The 22,688-nt window shown below is 38.9% G+C and overlaps 1 protein-coding gene and 1 long non-coding RNA gene across 3 annotated transcripts in view; one reads left to right on the top strand and one right to left on the bottom strand.

Moving 5' to 3' along the window:
- The window catches only part of LOC140679396 (uncharacterized), a 41,653-nt gene extending 38,314 nt beyond the window's left edge, over positions 1–3,339 (top strand). The window contains exons 2-3 of the long non-coding RNA XR_012050811.1: positions 3,007–3,090; positions 3,178–3,339. This is a non-coding gene — a long non-coding RNA (uncharacterized lncRNA). The remainder of the gene's footprint in view (positions 1–3,006; positions 3,091–3,177) is intronic.
- dennd1b (DENN/MADD domain containing 1B) overlaps positions 1–22,688 on the bottom strand; it is a 362,658-nt gene that overhangs the window by 76,106 nt on the left and 263,864 nt on the right. For both annotated transcript variants that reach the window (XM_072914655.1, XM_072914654.1), the window contains one exon: positions 3,176–3,301. In XM_072914655.1, coding sequence (XP_072770756.1) covers positions 3,176–3,301 — 126 coding nt within the window. The remainder of the gene's footprint in view (positions 1–3,175; positions 3,302–22,688) is intronic.

The following is a 22,688-nucleotide window of genomic DNA, read 5'->3' on the forward strand; positions in this document are numbered from 1 at the left end:
CGTATTTGATAAAACCCAACACCAAGAATAGACATTTGAAAGGCAATTTAAAATAAATAAAGAATAGTGAACAACAGGCTGAATAAGTGTACATTATATGACGCGTAAATAACCAACTGAGAACGTGCCTGGTATGTTAACGTAACATATTATGGTAAGAGTCATTCAAATAACTCAGTGTTTCCCACACATTCATTTATTTGTGGCGGCCCGCCACGAAAGAATTACGTCCGCCACAAATGGATTGTTCGGCTTTTGACTCGCTCGACCGCTCATAAAAGCAATGGGACTGTCTGTGAATGTTGCTTGTAGTTACAACTCCGGTGCAGTAGGTGGCGGTAGCCTACTATGCATTGTAACTCCGCCAATAGCACTTAATTCACCTGGTGGGCCAGAAGAAGAAGAAGAAGAAGAAGAAGAAGAAGAAGAAGAAGAAGAAGAAGAAGAAGAAGAGGGACGGACGGACGGGATCAAAATACGAGGGTAATATAGGTTATAGGTAGATAGGTTATAGCTACATCGCTCGCGGCTTGTCATATATTTAACGTTAATCCGTGATTTCACCGAGCGTTTCACTGACGGTGAGCAGCCTGACGCTGCTTCATTAACACCGCCGCTGTTTGACTCGGGGTACGGGGCAGACGCACGCAGTAACAGTCGCCTGTTTTCATACCGACGAGCTAACGTGTCCAGGTTATAACCCTGTTGTCAATAAACACACATGGACTGAAGCTAAATTGTCCACTGTCCACTGCAGCATGTGAATGCAATGAAAAGAATAAAATCTGAGCCAACCAGCTGTTAAAATGTTGTCCAGGTTAATGTTTTGGCCATTAAAGGCCCTTCATTTCAAGATTTCAACTGTGATCGGGCTTTAAACAGGTGGCTGACCTGTTCAGATGGGTGTAACTGCTACTGGTCAAATAATGTGAAATAGCATTTAATTTTACATGTATGCAATGCCATTTAAATGTAATTATAGATGATAATAATAATAATAATAATAATAATAAATACTATGTAGTGTTGTAAATAGTCAACGGGAAGAATTTTAGTAAGATATAAGCCATGAGCACTACACAGCCAGAAAAAAACCTAGGCAGGACAAGTACAAATATTGGGGCAAGTAGATTTGAGAAGTCGGGCAAGTAGAAAAAAACCTTAACGTTGAACCCTGCATGTGTTGAGCTGCTGCCGCTTAAGGTTAGACGGCACTGTACATAGAGCGGTTCTGCTCGTTAGTAATAAATTCTAATGTTGGATGTTCACTCCTTCACACAGATGAGTATAGAAAAATATTTTCAACGGCCGAAAAGGGCTCGACTTGGAGAGGAGGTAGGCCTACAGTCCGGACCACAGGTGCGACCTGTTCAGCAGCAGCAGGAGGAGGAGGAGGAGGAGGAGGTTGACTGACTGTGGCAGGACATCTCTGCCTCTGTTTCACTTCATGTTGCTGGTAAATAATATGGTTGTAGTAGTAGGCTAAAGTTAAATTATTTAGTATTCACTAATTAAAGGGGCAGAGCTTTAAGAGACATTTTAGCTTTTATATTTTATAAGATATATTTTTTGTAAGAGCCACAATTAATAAATATATTTCAGTGAATCACTAATTGTTCAAATCTGTATATAAATATGTACATAAAATGTTGTAATTATATTCCAACTCCGCGTTCTTCTTGGTCATCGCCGCTGCCGCCGCCACCCCCCGACCACACCACCACAAATAGATGCCTGTCCTGTGGGAAACACTGTAACTATAACATATAGAACATGCTATACGTTTACCAAACAATCTGTCACTCACTCCTAATCGCTAAATCCCATGAAATCTTATACGTCTAGTCTCTTACGTGAATGAGCTAAATAATATTATTTGATATTTTACGATAATGTGTTAATAATTTCACACATAAGTCGCTCCTGAGTATAAGTCGCACCCCTGGCCAAACTATGAAAAAAACTGCGATTTATAGTCCGAAAAATACGGTATTTATTTTTATCTATTTATCTTAGTACCAATGCTCTTATGTTTTTAGGTGTCATCTATGAATTTGCACTAAATGAGTTTGCTTGCAATTTCGTTGACAATGACAATAAAGATCTATTCTATTCTATTCATTTAACTTAATGGCAAAGACTACTTCCTGGCTAAATAAAGCAACACACCAAAGTCTATACACTACTGCCATCGAACGTCTTGGAATTGCAACTGCATGCAAAGTCTACAATAAAGTACTTTCACATGAGAGACAGAAGTGTAAGAAAACAAAATAAACTGGTTAGCACAGATCTGTGTTAAATAAAAAAATAAAAAAGGATTATTCAAATGTACACAAAAGTACCGGTAATTGGCACCGTATTAAATCAAATGTGAAAAGTACTTTTACCATCATATTTGAACATATCGTATTTGCTGATGTCGCTCTATTGTCGTTGTTATTGTTGTGTTTGCTGTTGTTGTTTCTGTCTCTCTGTCTAATCCCCCTCTTGTCCACACAATTTCCCCCTCTGTCTTCCTTTTTTTTCTCTTTCCATCCCCTCCTGCTCCGGCCCGGCTGCACCAAATGATAATATAAATACATTTAATAAAGTCAAATACAAATAAGGCAACAAGAGAAGTATTCTACACTTCTCTTTTGTAAAGTCAATCTGAACAGCCGATATGGGCATCTACATCAACTATATGATTTGCCTGAGAAGATGGACAGGAGAAAAAAACTACCGTATTTTTCGGAGTATAAGTTGCACCATAGTATAAGTCGCACCTGCCGAAAATGCATAATAAAAAAAGAAAAAAACATATATAAGTCGCACTGGAGCCCGGCCAAACTATGAAAAAAACTGCGACTTATAGTCCGAAAAATACGGTAATTACAAAAATACAAATAAAAAGTGAAAAGTACAGTAGGTACCACTGTAATTTGCCACACTCCATGAGCTGCAGTGTGCTCAAATAACAACCTGATAATATTGTATCATCTCTTTCTCTTTTGGACTTATCAGGTCGGTGGTGCATTCTTCACACATCATTCACTCACGCTTAAAGTGAACATTGAGGCAAAATGACATCTGGAACCCTCCCTATATGTAAGTGCTTGTGAAATTGGACTATTTTAACAAGGTCGATGTGTGAAGCTGGTTTGACACCAGCTGGTTGTGCTCCTCCACTTACAGGCTTATAACGCAGGGCGTCCCGGTAGGATCCAAACAGAGCGGCCTGCGCTCTCAGGAAGGCCCTCGCCACGCCGCTTCCCGTCGCCGTCGACTGCTTCTTGAGCTTGCTCTTCAGCGAGGACACCTGGTGGAAAACGTAACGAGAGAGATGCGGTGAGAAGACGACGGTAAAAGTTAAATTATCACCTCTGAGATTGGTGGGGTGTGTGGGGAAACGGGGGTGGGGGGGGACAGCTAGCCCTTTCCAAGTGTGAAATATCACATTTGCAGGTCATCACAAAAAAAGACAGAAAAGAGAAAGAAAGCTCCCGCTTTTCCACCAGGCGTACGTGTTGCGCTGCTGGGAGCACCTGCTGCTTTGCTAATTGAGCACCGGATGGGTAGCGGAAAGAAGGGGAATAGAAACTTGCATCCTCGCCTTCACCGCACTCCTCATCTTTTTTTCTTTGACTTCTCTCTCCATTTCTTACTCCCGTATGTGTTCTTTCCACTCCCCCTCGCTGGCTCTTCCAGCCTCCTCTAGAAAGGGGACTCTTGACATAAAATGTCTTTAATTATTTTCCCCCCTCTCCTGGCTAAGGCTCCAAAAAGACTCCAGGCGAGAGAAGACGAGCAGCAGGCCTGAGCTTGTTTTAGGTTGACAAAAGATTCACCCGGCCACCGTCCCCGGGGGGTCCGGGGAGGAAGTTGTCAAGAGTCTCTCCTCACCTGCTCAACAGCAGTCTGACTGCGCCGTGGCTGAGCGAGGGTGAGGAGAAGGAAGGTGAGGCGGAGAGGGACCGCTGCTCTGTGCCTGTTCAGCAGACATTTTATTGGGATGCACAGTTGATCAAGTTCCAATTTTGTTCACAGGAAGCAGGAATCACAAGTCCAGTTATACATTTCATGAAAATTGCAATTATTTATTCTAAATTCATTTCACTTGTGTCAACTCTCAAAATAAAGTTTAAATGAGTTAGAGATGTCCGATAATATCGGCCGATAAATGCTTTAAAATGTAATATCGGAAATTATCGGTATCGGTTTCAATAAGTAAAATGTATGACTTTTTAAAACGCTGCTGAACGGAGTGGTACACGGACATAGGTACAGAGCGCCAATAAACCTTAAAGGCACTGCCTTTGCGTGCCGGCCAAATCACATAATATCTAGGGCTTTTCACACACACAAGCGAATGCATGCATACTTGGTCAACAGCCATACAAGTCACACTGAGGGTGGCCCGTATAAACAACTTTAACACTGTTACAAATATGCGCCACACTGTGAACCCACACCAAACAAGAATGACAAACACATTTCGGGAGAACATCCACACCGTAACACAACATAAACACAACAGAACAAATACCCAGAACCCCTTGCAGCACTAACTCTTCTGGGACGCTACAATATACACCCCCGCTACTCTACACCCGAAACCCCGCCGCCCCCCAACCCCGCCCACCTCAACGTCCTCATGCTCTCTCAGGGAGAGCATGTTTTGAGACAAATATGGCAGTGCCATGTTGCTTTTTTTTTTCCATAACTTGAGTTGATTTATTTTGGAAAACCTTGTTACATTGTTTGATGCATCCAGCGGGGCATCACAACAAAATTAGGCATAATAATGTGTTAATTCCACGACTGTATATATATCGATATCGGTTTATATCGGAATCGGTAATTAAGAGTTGGACAATATCGGAATATCGGATATCGGCAAAAAAACCATCATCGGACATCTCTAAAATGAGTATGTTTTCTCAACTCTAAACCTAAACACATGTTGAACTACTGTACTCAAAATGTGTAAAGTTAAAGTTAAAGTACCAATAATAGTCGCGCACACACACACTAGGTGTGGTGAAATTATCCTCTGTATTTGACCCATCCCCATGTGCAACCCCTGGGAGGTGAGGGGAGCAGTGAGCAGCAGCGGTGGCCGCGCTCGGGAATCATTTTTGGTGATTTAACCCCCAATTCCAACCCAGGGAGGCAATGGGTCCCATTTTTATAGTCTTTGGTATGACTCGGCCGGGGTTTGAACTCACGACCTTCCAGTCTCAGGACGGACACTCTAACCACAAGGCCACTGAGCAGGTCATGTTGGCCCATCTCAGCCGTCATTTTGGAATAGGTTCTCAAGCTGAAGATGTCTTGTTGGAGTAACAGGACTGAGCGTAACAGGAGTGAGTTTTTAGCATAAAACTCTAGGTTTTTGGGCCATATCATTTTACGTGGTTTAAGAATAATAAGACAATGCATCTTTCTTGCTAAATGTAGTTCTTTTTTTGTCCTGTCCAGCTACTCAGGCAAATCATATTGTTGATGTACCTGTAGATGCCCATATCGGCTGTTCAGATTTACTTTACAAAAGACAAGTGTGAGATATTTCCCTTGTTGCCTTATTTGTATGTGAAAATAAGAGAGACAACAACAGCAGCAAACACAACAACAACAACAACAACAGAACAACATCTGCAAATAGGATATGTACAAATATGATGGTAAAAGTGATAGCAAATAAGCAGTTAGTGAAATAAATAATACAGAAATGACAATGAGCATTATTACACTACAAATGGAGCAATACAAATACCAATAGAAATAGCACTATTGATAATGAATAATAACAATAATTACCTCTATTATCAACAATACAGTTGTTCAAATGCAACAATACATACATGTAATGATAACTTCAAATACAAAGGAAAGCAGATAAATGGAGGGGAAGAAAGAGAAGCCAACTATATTAACCTTGTAGATTGTTATAGTAACAATAGGTTAAGCATTGTCAGTGTGCCATGTGTTATACCCAGTTTTCCCTAGGGCAACAACGTTAATATATGTTTGATGAAACGTGATTATATGCATGAGTGTATGTATGCATATGTACTTGTATATGTACAGTTTGTGTATATGTGTTTGTACAGTGAATGTATAAATGTAGTTCAATATTGTCAGAACATTTATTTAACTGAATATTGTCTCATCGTTATTCTTTTTTTTTTTGGTCATTGTAACCCTTTTTGAAATAAATTCTACAATAGCCGCACTTTACAATCTGTGACACCTTAACCTAGGAGGCCAAAGAAGAGTTTTCCATCGGTTTGTTGTTAAACAATGATCATTCTCAATCATAAAGTGCAATTGTTTAATATTGTGGGCGATCATGCTCACTACATTACACACTTTAGCTTCTACATTTATATGGTTATGGTTAGCGCTGCAATGATGAATCGATTAATTGTATTTATATTCCGTTACTTCGGGTAATTGTTTAGTGATTAATAAAATCCAGACTGCATGGAGTGCCCGGAACTGGCAAGCAAAAAAGTTGCTGTTTATTTAGGGCTATAAGGTGGGTTTTATTTGATTAATCCAACAAACCAATCAATAGATTACCCATCCATCCATCCATCCATCAATGTTCTACCGCTTGTCACTTTCGGAGTCGCGGGGTGTGCTGGAGCCTATATCTCAGCTGCATTCGGGATTACCCGATTATTAAAATAATCGAAAGCTGCAGGCCTAGGTATATTATATGTTTTGCAGTTACAAGTGGCTTCGAGGGCAGCCATAACAATGACAATGAGTTTTACACACCTGTTTAGTGCAATATTTCAGTGTGTGCATGCGCCTGAAAGAAAAAATATTGAACAGTGACCTCTCATACTTGACAACAGTTAAATGTATTGCACTCAACTCCGAAAAAATTGCAATATGTGACCAATGCTGTTGTATTACAGAGTGTGTATGGCACGGCCTACACTAGTGACTAAATGTGTCATTTTAATTAAAAAACATTTTTATTTGTTTGTGATTCTATCATTTTAAAGGGTTTCATATATCAGCACATTTAATTTATTGCTTTTTAATGTCACTTAAAACAAATTTAATGCCCATGTCCTACTCCTCCCACCCCCACCAAGGACTGTTTTCACTACTGGACTCTGAAATGAGGTTCCGCAGCCTCCGTAGCAGAACCTGGAGGTTCTGAAACAGCTTCTTCCCTCAGGCTGTAAGACTCTTGAACGCATCATGATAATACCCTCAATTCCCCCCAAAAACGGATTACCTCGCTGGAATATAAAGACAATATAAAATACATCCATAAACGTGGATGCATATGCAAGAGTGCAATATATTTATCTGTGCAGTAATCTTTTTATTTATATCTTCACCTTATTGCTCTTTTATCCTGCACTACAATGAGCTAATGCAACAAAATTTTGTTCTTATCTGTACTGTAAAGTTCAAATTTGAATGACAATAAAAGGAAGTCTAAGTCTACTGCAGATCGTTGTCATATATAGTCAAAAGCTTACAACTGTCTCTATAGACACAATTGTAAGCACTTGACAATGATCATCTTGAATAGCTAAACATTTTAAATGAACTGTTACTCTCTGGTGGATTACAATTAGCTCAAAAGACTTCTTGATCTAAGAATATATTTGTAGTTATTTATTTTTCTGTAGTGGTAGCAGCAGCTGCCAGTTGTGGTGGCGTCAGCAGAAGTTTCTTTGTTGGTTAGGCAAAAAAAAAATGTTGGCACCGTTAATTGCTGCCTGCCTTTAATCACCAACTTGTGATTCGCTAATAGCATGTAGGGTTTCACCACATAACATTTTTTTATTGCCTCTGGACATCAAATTTAATGCTTTTTAATGCCACTTCAGGCCTTAATTTTTTGCAAAATCTATTGAATGACTTTTAATGACTTGTGAGTAATACTGCTAGAGTCAGAAGTGTTTAGTGTGGTCACATTTTCAGGAAAGAGAAGCGAGCAGGTATAAAAGCAGGACGTTCTTTTGGTATCATTTGACAATTCTAATAAGAGACAGGCAAATATATCATGGTGTGAAGCGGCGGCGATACGGCAAGATCGCGGTCTGGGTGTCTCTGCAATTAGCCAATCGGGAAAAACTTGAGGGAGGAGAAGCAAAAATGTTCAGAGAGCACAGGCGGAAAGTAACAGAGCAAGAAAGAAGACAACAGAGAGAGTGTCAGTCTTAAACTGGGACAAAGACAAAACGAGCAGCGTCGATTCGTCTCTCCTGGGTTTTTTTTTTCCTCACTCTCCACCACGTCCCCGTGCTGCCATCGCAAATGCTCCAAGGCATCAAACAGAAAGTTTATCACGATTAAATTAACAAGTGTCATCTCCATATTCGCTCATTGTGCTAAATGCTTTTATGTTTGTGTAAAGCTCTTTCAAAAATTAATATTTCATGTTTATGTGCATTCTTCCTTGCAAATCATTAAAATGTCTTCCCCCCCCCCGTATTTGGTGGTGGTGTTGGAGGGGGGGGGGTGAATCAAAGGGAACACAATGTCAGTCTAAGTGGGGGAGGCATACCCCAAAGACTGTCAGACAAGACGGGATAGCCGAGTTTACTCTGCACAGAGTTGTGTGCAGCCGCTTTGAACGGCTGAGAGCACCGCGCCGGCAAACACTTTTTAATGAGGTGGGGACACAATCAGTTGTGTTTTCCTTCACAATGTTAGGGGTGAAAAAGTTTGATTCAAAAGTTTAAGCGTGATTAAAAATGTCCTATATGTCACACGCGGGTGATCAATTCAAAAGCATAGAATATTGGCTATTGTCAGGAGAGACGAGAGCAAAGCCGCGCGCACTGTAAGGTAAGTTCCTCTTTGCATTTCGCATACAAAAAAAAATGCGCGTTTGGTAATTGGGAGTTTGAAAGTGGCGCCTACGCCGCAATCATCAGGTACGTCTCGGCAGTAATGGTTCTGTCAAACTAATTAACTTCTCCGGTTTGAGTGAAACTAACGAGACGCGTACAGACATCAGAGGAAGGCCAGGCTCTACAGGTGATAACCCTATTTGGCAGTGACATTTTTTAGTGTAAAGTCACAGTGGCGGTGATGAGATCAAAGCCAGAGAGTCCCCCACTGGGTCCAATTAGAACTATTGCATTGTACGGGGAAGAGGTGGCGGCAGCGGGGGTGGGGGAGGCGAAAAGAAAACTGTTGAGTTATGATATTCATAATCTATGCAGAGAGGCCTTTCCAGTCCAGGTCTTCTCCCCATAGCTGTGATCTTTTCAATTTACATCAAGGGAGGATGGTCGCGGATGAAAGCGGGGCATCCGAGGCGCACGGCCCACAGAGGGCAGACATGGGGCCTCATTAAGGCCCGGCCCCAGCCGGCCCCCAAACAGGGTTTGAAGTGCGTCACATAAAGAGCAGGGGGTCAAAGGTCAGACAGAGAACAGATCTCCATTTAACTCTCCAGCTGGAGTTGGTAATTAGCAGGTGCGGTGATGATCCCCGCCTGACTGTAAGGGATGATACCGCACACCAGACATCTGCGTGAGTGTGCGCGCTGTGATGCATTAATATGTACACAAAAAAAGAGATAATATGCGCGCTTATTCCAGTGAGAGGCTGACTTTCAGGAAAATGTTTGAAACAAATCCTTGGAAAGCCCATCTGAAATATTGATCTTTACATGTTGTAAATAGGGCACTGCGGCGCTCCTGTTACACACTCTGACTAGCGCTGTCAAACCATTCATATTTCACACTTGTGAATTTGGATTAAGTTAAAGTTAAAGTACCAATGATTGTCACACACACACTAGGTGTGGTGAAATTTGTCCTCTGCATTTGACCCATCCCCTTGTTCACCCCCTGGGAAGTGAGAGGAGCAGTGGGCAGCAGCGGTGCCGCGCCCGGGAATCATTTTTGGTGATTTAACCCCCAATTCCAACCCTTGATGCTGAGTGCCAAGCAGGGAGGTAATGGGTCTCATTTTTATAGTCTTTGGTATGACTCGGCCGGGGTTTGAACCCACAACCTACCGATCTCAGGGCGGACACTCTAACCACTAGGCCACTTAGTAGGTATTAGTCATGTTATTCCTTCCTTGCATAATTTAAATTCATTTAAAAACGACCATTTTACTGATTGTCATTTTGGAACATTTTTTTTAATATTTCAATTGAATGCACATCATTTATTTACTCAAAACTTGTGATAGTTTTATTTATGTCAAGACGTGGACTATGGTGTGTTTGTTTTTCCGAGATGCAAGTAAAGCTGGACTGGTCATGGCGTGAAGGTGAATACATATTTATTTAAAACACTAACAAACTACAAAAAAAAGGATGCAAACAAAAGGCGCGCACAAGGGCGGAAGTACTACAAACTTGGCTAATGAAACAAAAACTAGGACAAAGGCAAAACTATGGACGTAAAACTAATAAACACTTACTGTGGCATGGCATGAAGCATGAATAACAAGTGTCAGGAATGTGCTGAGCTAGACAGGGGTATGAATCCGGAATTTCGCCAGAACGACGATCTGAAAACAATGAACTTAAATACTACCGACATGATTAACGAAAACAGGTGTGTGACTCAAAACGTGAAACAGGTGCGTGACGTGACAGGTGAAAACTAATGGGTTGCTATGGTGACAAAACAAAAAGTGCACAAAAAGTCCAAAAACAAAACCGAACATGACTAAAACAAAACATGATCACACAGACATGACAATTTAAAGTCCTGTCTGGGTTTATTTCAAAGTGAAGTTTGGCAGTAGGCACACCAGTCGGAGTCTCTTTACTCATCTTAGGTCAGTGGTTCTTAACCTTGTTGGAGGTATCGAACCCCACCGGTTTCATATGCGCATTCACCCCTTCTTTAGTGAAACATATTATATTTTTTTCAAATTCAAGACAAAGTTATATGTTTTTTTTACCGGTGCACAAAATGAACCGTCCATGAACATCACCTTGTTGAAAGAACAAAACCAACACAGTGCATGAACTCACAACAAATTACACACCTGCAAATCAGTGTGACTTTTGCTGTTCCCGTATCCATAATACGCCGATAGGGAGGAGTTTTTATTTACACGATGAGTTGGGTGTGTCTTGACCTCCGCGGCGGAGGCCGACTCACCGAACCCTTAGGGTTCGATCGAACCCAGGTTAAGAACCACTGTCTTAGGTAAACATCCACTGTTCAGGTACATAAGCAGTGCATTGTGTGATTAATCAGTGTAATACATAATTCATGTGAGTAATCATATAATTTAACTCATTATTTCTGACAGCCCTAATAAAAAAGAGCAGTCGGTGAAATAGGGTGAAAAAGCCAGCTAAAGCTTCCTAAAAGCCACCTGAACAGTTTTTTCTCCCCGGCCATCAGACACATGAACAATAACAAGATCTGATAGCTCAGTTACAGCTCATTTTTATTATTTATTACCTATTCTGTGTTATATGTGTTTTATGTTGCACGATTGTACCAAGAAAAATTCCTAGTTTGTGAACCCAATCTCAAACAATGGCAATAAAACTATTCTGATTCTGTTTCTGAACTTATTATTTTTGACAGTCGGAATTTGGATGCACACAAAATATGTGTTCTGATTGCTAGTGCGCAAATGCAGAATGTTTAACTGGCTGAATATTACATGTTGTTAATAAATAGGTAGAGAAGGTTAAAACATTGTCATGCAGGGATATGAATCTCATTAACTTACACTACTGTGCAGAAGTTTGGGGCAATAATTACATAAGCACACTATATCCACTCTTTACCATGCAGAAGAAAGCCATAAGGGTCATTTATAAGGCAGGATATAGGAGACACAAATACATTTTCTAACATTCAAAATAATCCACTGTTCAGGTATATAAGCAGTACATTGTGTGATTAATCAGCGTAATACATAATTAATGTGATTAATCACATGATTTAACTCATTATTTCTGACAGCCCTAATAAAAAAAGAGCAGCAGGTGAAATTGAGTGAAAAAGCCAGTTAAAGCTTCCTAAAGGTGTTAACAGTAAAAAGGATGGTTGAACTTATTATTTTTGACAGTCTGAGTTTGGATGCACACCAATATGTGTTCTCATTGATAGTCCGCAATTGCAGAATATTTAACATGCTGATTATTACATGTTAATAAATAGGTAGAGAAGGTTAAAACATTGTCATGCAGAGATATGAATGCCATTAACTTGCACTACTGTGCAGAAGTTTGGGGCAATAATTACATAAGCACACTATATCCACTCATTACTATGCAGAAGAAAGCCATAAGGGTCATTCATAAGGCAGGATATAAGGGATAACATAAATATTTTTTTCTAACATTCAAAATAATCCACTGTTCAGGTATATAAGCAGTGCATTGTGTGATTAATCAGCGTAATACATAATTAATGTGATTAATCACATGATTTAACTAATTAATCAGTGTGATTAATTAATGTGATTAATCACATGATTTAACTCATTATTTCTGACAGCCCTAAAAAAAAAGCAGTATGTGAAATAGGGTGAAAAAGTCAGCTAAAGCTTCCTAAAGGGGTTAAAAGTAAAAGGGATGGTTTAACTTATTATTTTTGACAGTCCGAGTTTAGATGCACACAAAATATGTGTTCTGATTGATAGTCCGCAATTGCAGAATGTTTAACTGGCTGAATATTGCATGTTATTGATAAATAAGTAGAGAAGGTAAAAACATTGTCATGCAGAGATATGAATGCCATTAACTTGCACTACTGTGCAGAAGTTTGGGGGAAATAATTACATAAGCACACTATATCCACTCATTACCATGCAGAAGAAAGCAATAAGGGTCATTTATAAGGCAGGATATAAGGGATAACATAAATATTTTTTTCTAACATTCAAAATAATCCACTGTTCAGGTATATAAGTACACATAATATAACACAAGTATACATAATTAATGTGATTAATCACATGATTTAACTCATTATTTCTGACAGCCCTAATAAAAAAGAGCAGTAGGTGAAATAGGGTGAAAAGGCCAGTTAAAGCTTCCTAAAGGGGTTAAAAGTAAAAGGGATGGTTTAACTTATTATTTTTAAAAGTCAGAGTTTGGATGCACACAAATTATTCTCCTGAGATGTGTTTTTGGTCTATTTCTTTTGTCAGGATTACACATTTTGGAAAAGACATAGCCCAAAACACAAATGTCCACTGCAGAGGACACAGCTTCTTTGGAGTGTGTAATGCACATTTCCAAAAGAAAACGTCATAATATAAAAATACAAAATAAATAATTAAAAAATAAAATACAAAAATCATCACAGGCTAAGTGAAACCTGCAGATGATTTCCTCTAACGGTAGTATTTTTTGGATTGTTAACAATCAGACAAAGTTATAGTATGTTGCAAACAAAACTTAAAAATATGTTTGGATATTTCACCAAATTAAAAATCATTCATCCCTGACATGTGTCTGTTGTTTAAAAAGTTGAGTTCTCGTCTCCCTCCAAAAAACAAAAAAACAAAAAAAGAATCTTCCCCCCCAAAAAAAACCCCTGCGAATGTTTTGTTTAAGATTCTGTCCATGGAAAGAAAGCCATGGGGATGCAATTAAAGAACTACAAAGAAAAAAAAAATAGCTATGAAAATCTCCCACTTTCTTTTGATGTGCTTCAGTTTGAACTGTATGCGCGCGCCCAAATATGAACAAAGACACACACACACACTGAACCGGCATGTCCCTTTCTTACAAACAAATGGCACTCGTTTCAACTCTAAAATGCATTCATTTGCTAGGCATTTTCAAATTTGGGATTTGAGCCGCTGACAGGTTGGAATAAAGTAATTGTTAAGTCTGAAATTTCGGCGATCTGCTGTAAAGTATACGGGGAGAAGGGGGGTACGATAGATAGATAGATAGATAGATAGATAGATAGATAGATAGATAGATAGATAGATAGATAGATAGATAGATAGATAGAACTTTATTGATTCCTTCAGGAAAATTCCAATTCCAGCAGCAGAGTACAGAATTGAGATCGAATTTAAAAAGTAAGTAAAAAGTAACTAATGGGGGTATAAATGGAAATAAAATAGAAAATATTACAATAAGAATCAAAAATAAAAAGCAACAATAAGAATACAAAATATAACAATAAAAATAAGAATATAACAAGAGAAACTAGGCAGTAGTGACCATGGTATGAAAATGTATTGCACTGTTAATTGCACAGGCAGTTTGTGTGTGTTTTAATAGGGCTATGTCATTGCCATGAGATTTTCCCTCGTGTGGGGATACTTTGTCAAGCTGACCTCTTAAAGCGGCTGAGCGGCTGAGTTTTGCATACATAATTAACTACAGTTAAATGTCATCTCTTGCGTGGTTGGAACCGACGCAACGGGTGATGTCGCGCTCCTTTTTTTGACTTCTATTCAGAGTGAGGCGACGGCGCAATTTGAGAATGTACTGCAAAGCCTGGCGTAAATGCTTCACTGTCATTTAGAACGTTTCTAAACTGCGAGTGCATTAATACAGAAAAAGAGCAGTGGGTGAAAAGCGAGCGAAAGCTTACTAAAGGTGTCAAAAGTAAAAGTCATGGTTGGACATGGCAGTCGAATCCATTTGCTTGCTGTCGACTGCGGATGACGACGTAGGTGTTGTTTTCGGGGAGCGAGCACCAAATTAAAGGCGCAAATGTTTGATTAAGTGTGCCAGGTGATCTCAGGAGAGGCGTGCAGACGCAACCTCAGCCCCCTCGTTCATTTGTAAACCTCCAAACAGAGGCTTGAAATACAGGAAGTGGGAGTGTACGCTGTATATTTACCCCTTGATTGGGCATACAAATGATCAAATGCGCGGCGGCGACGAGTGTATGGGTACACGGTGTCAGCAAAGCAGCGAGGGGAAGAGGAGGAGGAGAAGAGAAGGAATTAGGCTGTGATGTGAGGGAGCATCTGAATATAAGGATGTAAGCGGCATTGTCGCAACTCACCTTGAATAGGTGGCACAGAAAGAATAATACATGAAAAATTGGTTGGAGATCAGTTGCAGGGATCAAATAAGAATCGGATTCAGTCACACGCTGTTTGTTATCAGAATTAACACTCGCCTAATTTGCTATTCTTGGATACTTTTAATGACTCGTAAAGTAAACAGCCCGTGCAACCAAAAGCCAATTATAAAGTTATCAGCACAATGTCTATGCAGAGGAGGAGCGGTGTACTGTATGTGTTTCTCAGAAGAAGAAGACACCAAAATACCTTGATCTTCCCGCAGAAATTTACTTTTTTTTCCCCTCTTCAGGATGCTTGTCAACACATTGATTTTTACTGACACAAGCACAGTCTCAATGCAATTAATATTGTATATCTATGCATATAAAGTACTCCAACTTCATGTCTTCTCAAACTCTAACAATGTGATTTTTTTTTTAAACTAAGAAACAAGTAAATAAAAACTAGGGCTGTCAAAGTTAATACGATGGTAACGCGTTAACTAGGGCTGCAACAACTAATCGATTAAATCGATTATCAAAATAGTTGGCGATTAATTTAGTCATCGATTCGTTGGAACTATGCTATGTGCATGCGCGGAGGCTTTTTTAATTTTTTTTGTATTTATGTATTTTTTTTTGTTTTATAAAGCTTTATTTATAAACTGCAACATTCACAAACAGCTGAGAAACAATAATCAAAATAAGTACAAAAACAGTACAAAACAGCGCCAGGGCGGCGCTGAGGCGATGTCTCATGAGGTGGAGGTAAGCTAGCCAATGATGTGTCATGTGCAGCTCACGTGACGACGTCGTCTCCTTTGCTGGAAACATTCGAAAAATGGCGCAGGAAAACAGTACGGATAGTGTAGCATAAAAACATCTTCAGGTTATTGCTTCAATGGAGAAAAGTGTACGACCTAAATCGTCAAAAGTGTGGGAACACTTTACTTTAAAGACTTCAAAGAAGACAGTTTCCTGCAAAATGGCACAGAAGTACAACATTGCTTCAGGAGCACCTGAAAAGGAAACATGTTGGAGCCATGAATGAAGGGAAGAACTCACGTTACATAACTTTTTAAGTCCATAGTGGCAACAGGCATTCATGAGTTCAGCTTTTTTGTGAATAACGTTAACGTTATGCCTTTGTTGCAACTGGGCTGATAATGTGTCTCCGGCATATTTGACTCCGTTTTGAGAGAAAAAACGCACGGTTACCAATTTCGAAATAAACGTAACGAACAGAAATATCTCAGGTTGGTTTCATAATGGATCAATGTAGCCGGGCCTGATAAAGCTATATAAATATATTTAGATTTGAGTGACGCTTTAGTATAACTAAACGTTATGAAGGTGCTAGAACATGCTTGCCAACCTTGAGACCTCCGATTCCGGGAGGTGGGGGGCGTGGTTGGGGCGGGGGCGTGGTTAAGAGGGGAGGAGTATATTTACAGCTAGAATTCACCAACTCAAGTATTTCATATATATATATATATATATATATATATATATATATATATATATATATATATATATATAAGAAATACTTGACTTTCCCGATTTTCCCGGGAGAGTCCTGAATTTCAGTTCCCCGTCCCGAAAATCTCCCGGGGCAACCATTCTCACGAATTTCTCCCGATTTCCACCCGGACAACAATATTGGGGGCGTGCCTTTAGCGTCCTCTCTCACCTGAAACCTTCATCCTTTAACGGCCGCATGCTGTCCTCAGTCACGTCCGCATTTCCTCCATATAAACAGCGTGCCGGCCCAGTCACATAACATCTATGGCTTTTGGAACTCAGTGCACACACAAGGTGCACACACAACAACCTATCTGGATTCGATAAGAGATGCGATAAGGAATCTGTTCGATAAGAGGATCCGAAAATGGCATCGACATCGATAATTTCTTAACGAGCATCATCCCTAACCACCTCCTTTTATTTATATATATATATATATATATACTGTATATATATATATATATATTAGGGCTGCAACTAACGATTAATTTGATAATCAATTAATCTGTCGATTATTACTTCGATTAATCGATTAATAATCGGATAAAAGAGACAAACTACATTTCTATCCTTTCCAGTATTTTATTGGAAAAAAAAAAACAGCATACTGGCACCATACTTATTTTGATTATTGTTTCTCAGCTGTTTGTACATGTTGCAGTTTATAAATAAAGGTTTATTAAATAAATAAAAATTAAGATAAATTAAATTTAAAAAAAATAAAAATTGCCTCCGCGCATGCGCATAGCATAGATCCAACGAATCGATGACTAAATTAATCGCCAACTATTTTTATAATCGATTTTAATCGATTTAATCGATTAGTTGTTGCAGCCCTAATATATATATATATATATATATATATATATATATATATATATATATATATATATATATATATATATATATATATATATATATATATATATATTTTATTATATATATATAAATAAGAGAAATACTTGAATTTCAGTGTTCATTTACTTACACATATACACACACATAACACTCAACTACTCATTGTTGAGTTAAGGGTTGAATTGTCCATCCTTGTTCTATTCTCTGTCACTATTTTTCTAACCATGCTGAACACCCTCTCTGATGATGCATTCTGCTTCGTCTCCTCCGCTCTCTAAAAGCTGTAGATGTTATTGTCATATATGCATGCACAGTAGATGGCAGTATTGTCCTGTTTAAGAGTGTCACAACATTGCTGTTTACGGCCGACGAACTGCTTTACGGTAGACGAAAACGTGACTGCTGTTGTTGTGTGTTGTTACCGCGCTGGGAGGACGTTAATGAAACTGCCTAACAATAAACTCACATAAGAAACCAAGAACTCGCCCTCGATCATTCTACAGTTATAACGTGATTGGGCAGGCACACTGTTTATATTGTGGGAAAGCGGACGTGAAAACAGGCTGTCGACACGTCACTCAGGTCCGCCTGAATTCCGGGAGATTTTCGGGTGAGGCGCTGAATTTCGGGAGTCTCCCGGAAAATCCGAGAGGGTTGGCAAGTATGTGCTAGAATATTTCATGCTATTATTCAGAGGCAGCCTAAAATGAATCTTTTATTCTTCACAACAGAAACGTGTACAATATCTGATTCAGTTCTGATCTGATGAGTTAAATTTCTGTGTTATTATTGGTGTATGCTGCATCCCCAATGTCCAGAACATGGTGCCAGTATGCCAGATTTTTCAATAAAATACTGGAAAGGATAGAAATGTAGTTTGTCTCTTTTATCCGACTATTAATCGATTAATCAAAGTAATAATCGACAGATTAATCGATTATCAAATTAATCGTTAGTTGCAGCCCTAGCGTTAACTATAAGTTCCTTTAGCGACGATCATTTTTTTTAAACGCACGATTAACGGTTTTGACCCTCGGCCCGTTCCGTAGTTTGGGGAAATGTGTAACGGCGTCCAGTTACTGTTGAACTGGATCAAAAATAGCTAGTAGAACTGCACAAAGAAAGGGGGACCTTATGGAAATCTCAGATTCAAAGCCATGGCAAGTCGTTCTCAGGACAAGACTAAACAATTCTACCTTCAACCGCCGTGAAACAACATCATTGGAGCGAACGCTGTGTGCGCATTGCTGCTTGGAGTGAGGAGAAGCTTCAGTCCGTGTTTGGATTACAGTTAAGTGCATTGAAAACAGAAAATGTAGATTGTTAGTCAAAATGTTTTAGTAAGATGGAATACAAGCTCAGCAGAAACAAAGACGGTAGGGAGGAGATCTAAAGTCACTTTTATCTGAGAATTTCGTCAAAACATGTCAAGTCTTTTCCATACCAATCACACGCATCCGGTTGGCGGCTTCGCAATAATAACACTACGCTTCACATCCGGTCTAACCAACAAAACAATGAAAAATCGTCTTACAGCCATACTTGCCAACCCTTCCGATTTTCCCGGGAGACTCCCGAATTTCAGTGGCCCTCCCGAAAATCTCCCGGGGCAACCATTCTCCCGAATTTCCACCCGAACAACAATATTGGGGGCATGCGTTAAAGGTACTGCCTTTAACGTCCTCTACAACCTGTCGTCAAGTCCGCTTTTCCTTCATACAAACAGCGTGCCGGCCCAGTCACATATTATATGCGGCTTTTACACACACACACACAAGTGAATGCCAATCATACTTGGTCAACAGCCATACAGGTCACACTGAGGGTGGCCGTATAAACAACTTTAACACTGTTACAAATATGCGCCACACTGTGAACCCACACCAAACAAGAATGACAAACACATTTCGGGAGAACATCTGCACCGTAACACAACATAAACACAACAGAACAAATACCCAGAACCCCTTGCAGCACTAACTCTTCCGGGACGCTACAATACACACCCCCCGCTACCACCAAACCCCACCCCCCTCCAATCCCTCACCCCCATCTCCCGAATTCGGAGGTCTCAAAGTTGGCAAGTATGCTTACAATACGATCATGCGGTGATATTCTGTGATATTTCTACCTAAATAAACGTTTTCTGGCAGTGTATTGTAACAACAGCGGTGATATTGAGGAGGAAGACTCTTTGACCAAACGTGTCTTCTTCTTTGCTACTACTGAGACTAGGTTTAATACTGCACACATGCCTGCCACTGCCCTCTGCAGCCCATAACCTGTTCTGATTGATAGTCCGCAATTGCAGAATGTTTAACAGGCTAAATATTACATGTTATTAATAAATAGGTAGAGAAGGTCAAAACATTGTCATGCAATGATATGAATGCCATTAACTTGCACTACTGTGCAGAAGTTTGGGGCAATAATTACATAAGCACACTATATCCACTCATTACTATGCAGAAGAAAGCAATAAGGGTCATTCATAAGGAAGGATATAGGAATCACATACCGTATTTTTCGGACTATAAGTCGCAGTTTTTTTTCATAGTTTGGCGACTTATGTGTGAAATTATTAACACATTACCGTAAAATATCAAATAATATTATTTAGCTCATTAACGTAAGAGACTAGACGTATACGATTTCATTGGATTTAGCGATTAGGAGTGACAGATTGTTTGGTAAACGTATAGCATGTTCTATATGTTATAGTTATTTGAATGACTCTTACCATAATATGTTACGTTAACATACCAGGCACGTTCTCAGTTGGTTATTTATGCCTCATATAACGTACACTTATTCAGCCTGTTGTTCACTATTCTTTATTTATTTTAAATTGCCTTTCAAATGTCTATTCTTGGTGTTGGGTTTTATCAAATACATTTCCCCCAAAAATGCGACTTATACTCCAGCGCGACTTATATATGTTTTTTCCCTTCTTTATTATGCATTTTCGGCCGGTGCAACTTACACTCCGGAGTGACTTATACTCCGAAAAATACGGTAAATAATTTTTTCTTACATTCAAAACTTCAGAAATTTAAAGATCTTGTTGAACTAAAAACAGTACAAATTACATATAAAGCAAAGAAAATGTAAAGTGAGTAAAATGGGTAAAAGATTATTGAAAATATATTTTATTAAGACCGGTAAAGTTATCATTGTATATAATAATAATGATGATAAGAAAGCTAGTTATTTGATTTATAAAACAAGGGGTGGGAATAAGTTTCACTTCTTCCCACTCCTTTTTAGATATGAAAAAACCTAACCATTATGTATTGTATTAATTTTTTATGTGTTTTCATTGTGAAATATTTGTTTCTATTTCTGTACTGAACTGTATTGTGATCAAGATTATTTCCTCTTATCCATTATTTGTTCTGTTGCTTTGTTTTTAATATATCCAAAATAACTAACTTGTACAACATGTAAAGTACAGAACATTTAATCATGTACAAAAAATAACACCTAACAACTTTTACAACGAAAGCATGATCGTAACAATACACATTTTGTGTTATCAAAGTGTGAAACTGCTATCTAAACATGGAAGTGTAGCTCTTCTCCTCTTAAATGCAAGTGCTCCTAAAGCAGGAATACACATTCTGTATTCCTACAAAATAAAACATCTGGCAAAACACCAACGCACTGCAGGTTTGTATCCTTTCTGTGTTGAGCTGTTTCAAAAAGCATAATGTTTAAAAAAACAATTACCGTATTTTTCGGAGTATAAGTCGCACCGGAGTATAAGTCGCACCTGCCAAAAATGCATAATAAAGAAGGAAAAAAACATATATAAATTGCACTGGAGCCCGGTCAAACTATGAACAGAACTGCGACTTATAGTCCGAAAAATACGGTAATTAAAGCAAATTAATTGTCCAGTCATGGTATTAAAAATTAAAAAAATATCTGTCTAGGGTACACTCATTAATGACGAAAAATGACATCTTTCTGTGATTAATCGCAATTAATTTTGAGTTATCTATGGTCAATGCGATTAATCATGATAAATATTTTAATCGTTTGACAGCCCTAATATAAACAAAACTATAAAAAAGGCAACCAAAAAGGGATTATTCATTAAGGACCCTATTCTCCTCTCGCCTTCATCCAAATTGGGCCCTCTGGGTGGAGCGACATTTAAATGGAGGGGTTCTCTATCAAATCTGGCCTTCCACATATTCCCGCCAATTTACAGTATTTTCCAGGCTATACAGCACACCGAGACTCACAACACTTTAGAAGATAAAATATTTTTCCATGTATTAGCCGCACCGGACTATAATCCGCAGATATATACTTTGTGAAATGAGTTATTTACACAGACATATTTTCTAAATGTTTATTTACACACCTAAATTGTTTCCAAACAATCAATGCCTGTACTCTGCAGTAAAACGGCTGGTCAAATAAAACAGAAGTCTTGTCATGGATCCACTAGCTGCGGAAGCTAGCTCTCCAATCAACTTCCACTAAACTGATATTTTGGTGAATTAACTGAAGAATTTGTCAAAATCAATACTAAAAGAATGCCATTGTAAGTTAATAATACTAACACAGACACCTGTATATAGCTTGATTACATTACGATCACACGTACAAATATTCAATAAAACACTTCTACAGACATCACACAAAGGAGAGTTTAGTAAGTATGAATCATGATAGATACATATTGTAAAACTTACAAACGTTGCTTAAAAGTGATGAATGAAGAATCCATACGAGTTGGATCGCTATGGAAGACGAGAAGACGGAATAGCACTTACACTTCTGGTTAAAAGCACTAATCAGAAGGAAATGCAGTAGACGTTCAGGTGCAGAGGGTGTCTCTGCCTGTGTTTAATAAAATCTACATGTTGAACACAAAACATTATGGCCATGAGAAAAAAATATCCATAAATTAGCTGCACCACTGCAAAGTCCTAAGCAAGAAAAAGTCTGGAATTTAGAGTAAGTACTTTTGTTCTTATGCGCCTCTGAGAATGCAATAAGTCTAGCACCCCTGCAAGGTAATACATTACATTGCACTTGTAGTTTGGATGCCGTGTACACCACACGTAATAAAAAGTTACAAGAAATTTCCAGAAAACTCAGGAAATCTATTCTGATCGCTTCAATTGGGACACCTAAAAACATCCATTGAGATTAAAAGCTAAAGTACCACACTAGGTGTGGTGAAATTACCCTCTGCATTTGACCCATCCCCTTTCCACCCCCTGGGAGGTGAGGGGAGTAGTGAGCAGCAGCGGTGGCCGTGCTCGGGAATCATTTTGGTGATTTAGCCTCCAATTCCAACCCTTGATACTGAGTGCCAAGCAAGGAGGTAATGGGTCCCATTTTTATAGTCTT

The sequence above is a fragment of the Nerophis lumbriciformis genome, linkage group LG14 (genome assembly GCF_033978685.3).
Source record: "Nerophis lumbriciformis linkage group LG14, RoL_Nlum_v2.1, whole genome shotgun sequence".
NCBI lineage: Eukaryota > Metazoa > Chordata > Actinopteri > Syngnathiformes > Syngnathidae > Nerophis > Nerophis lumbriciformis.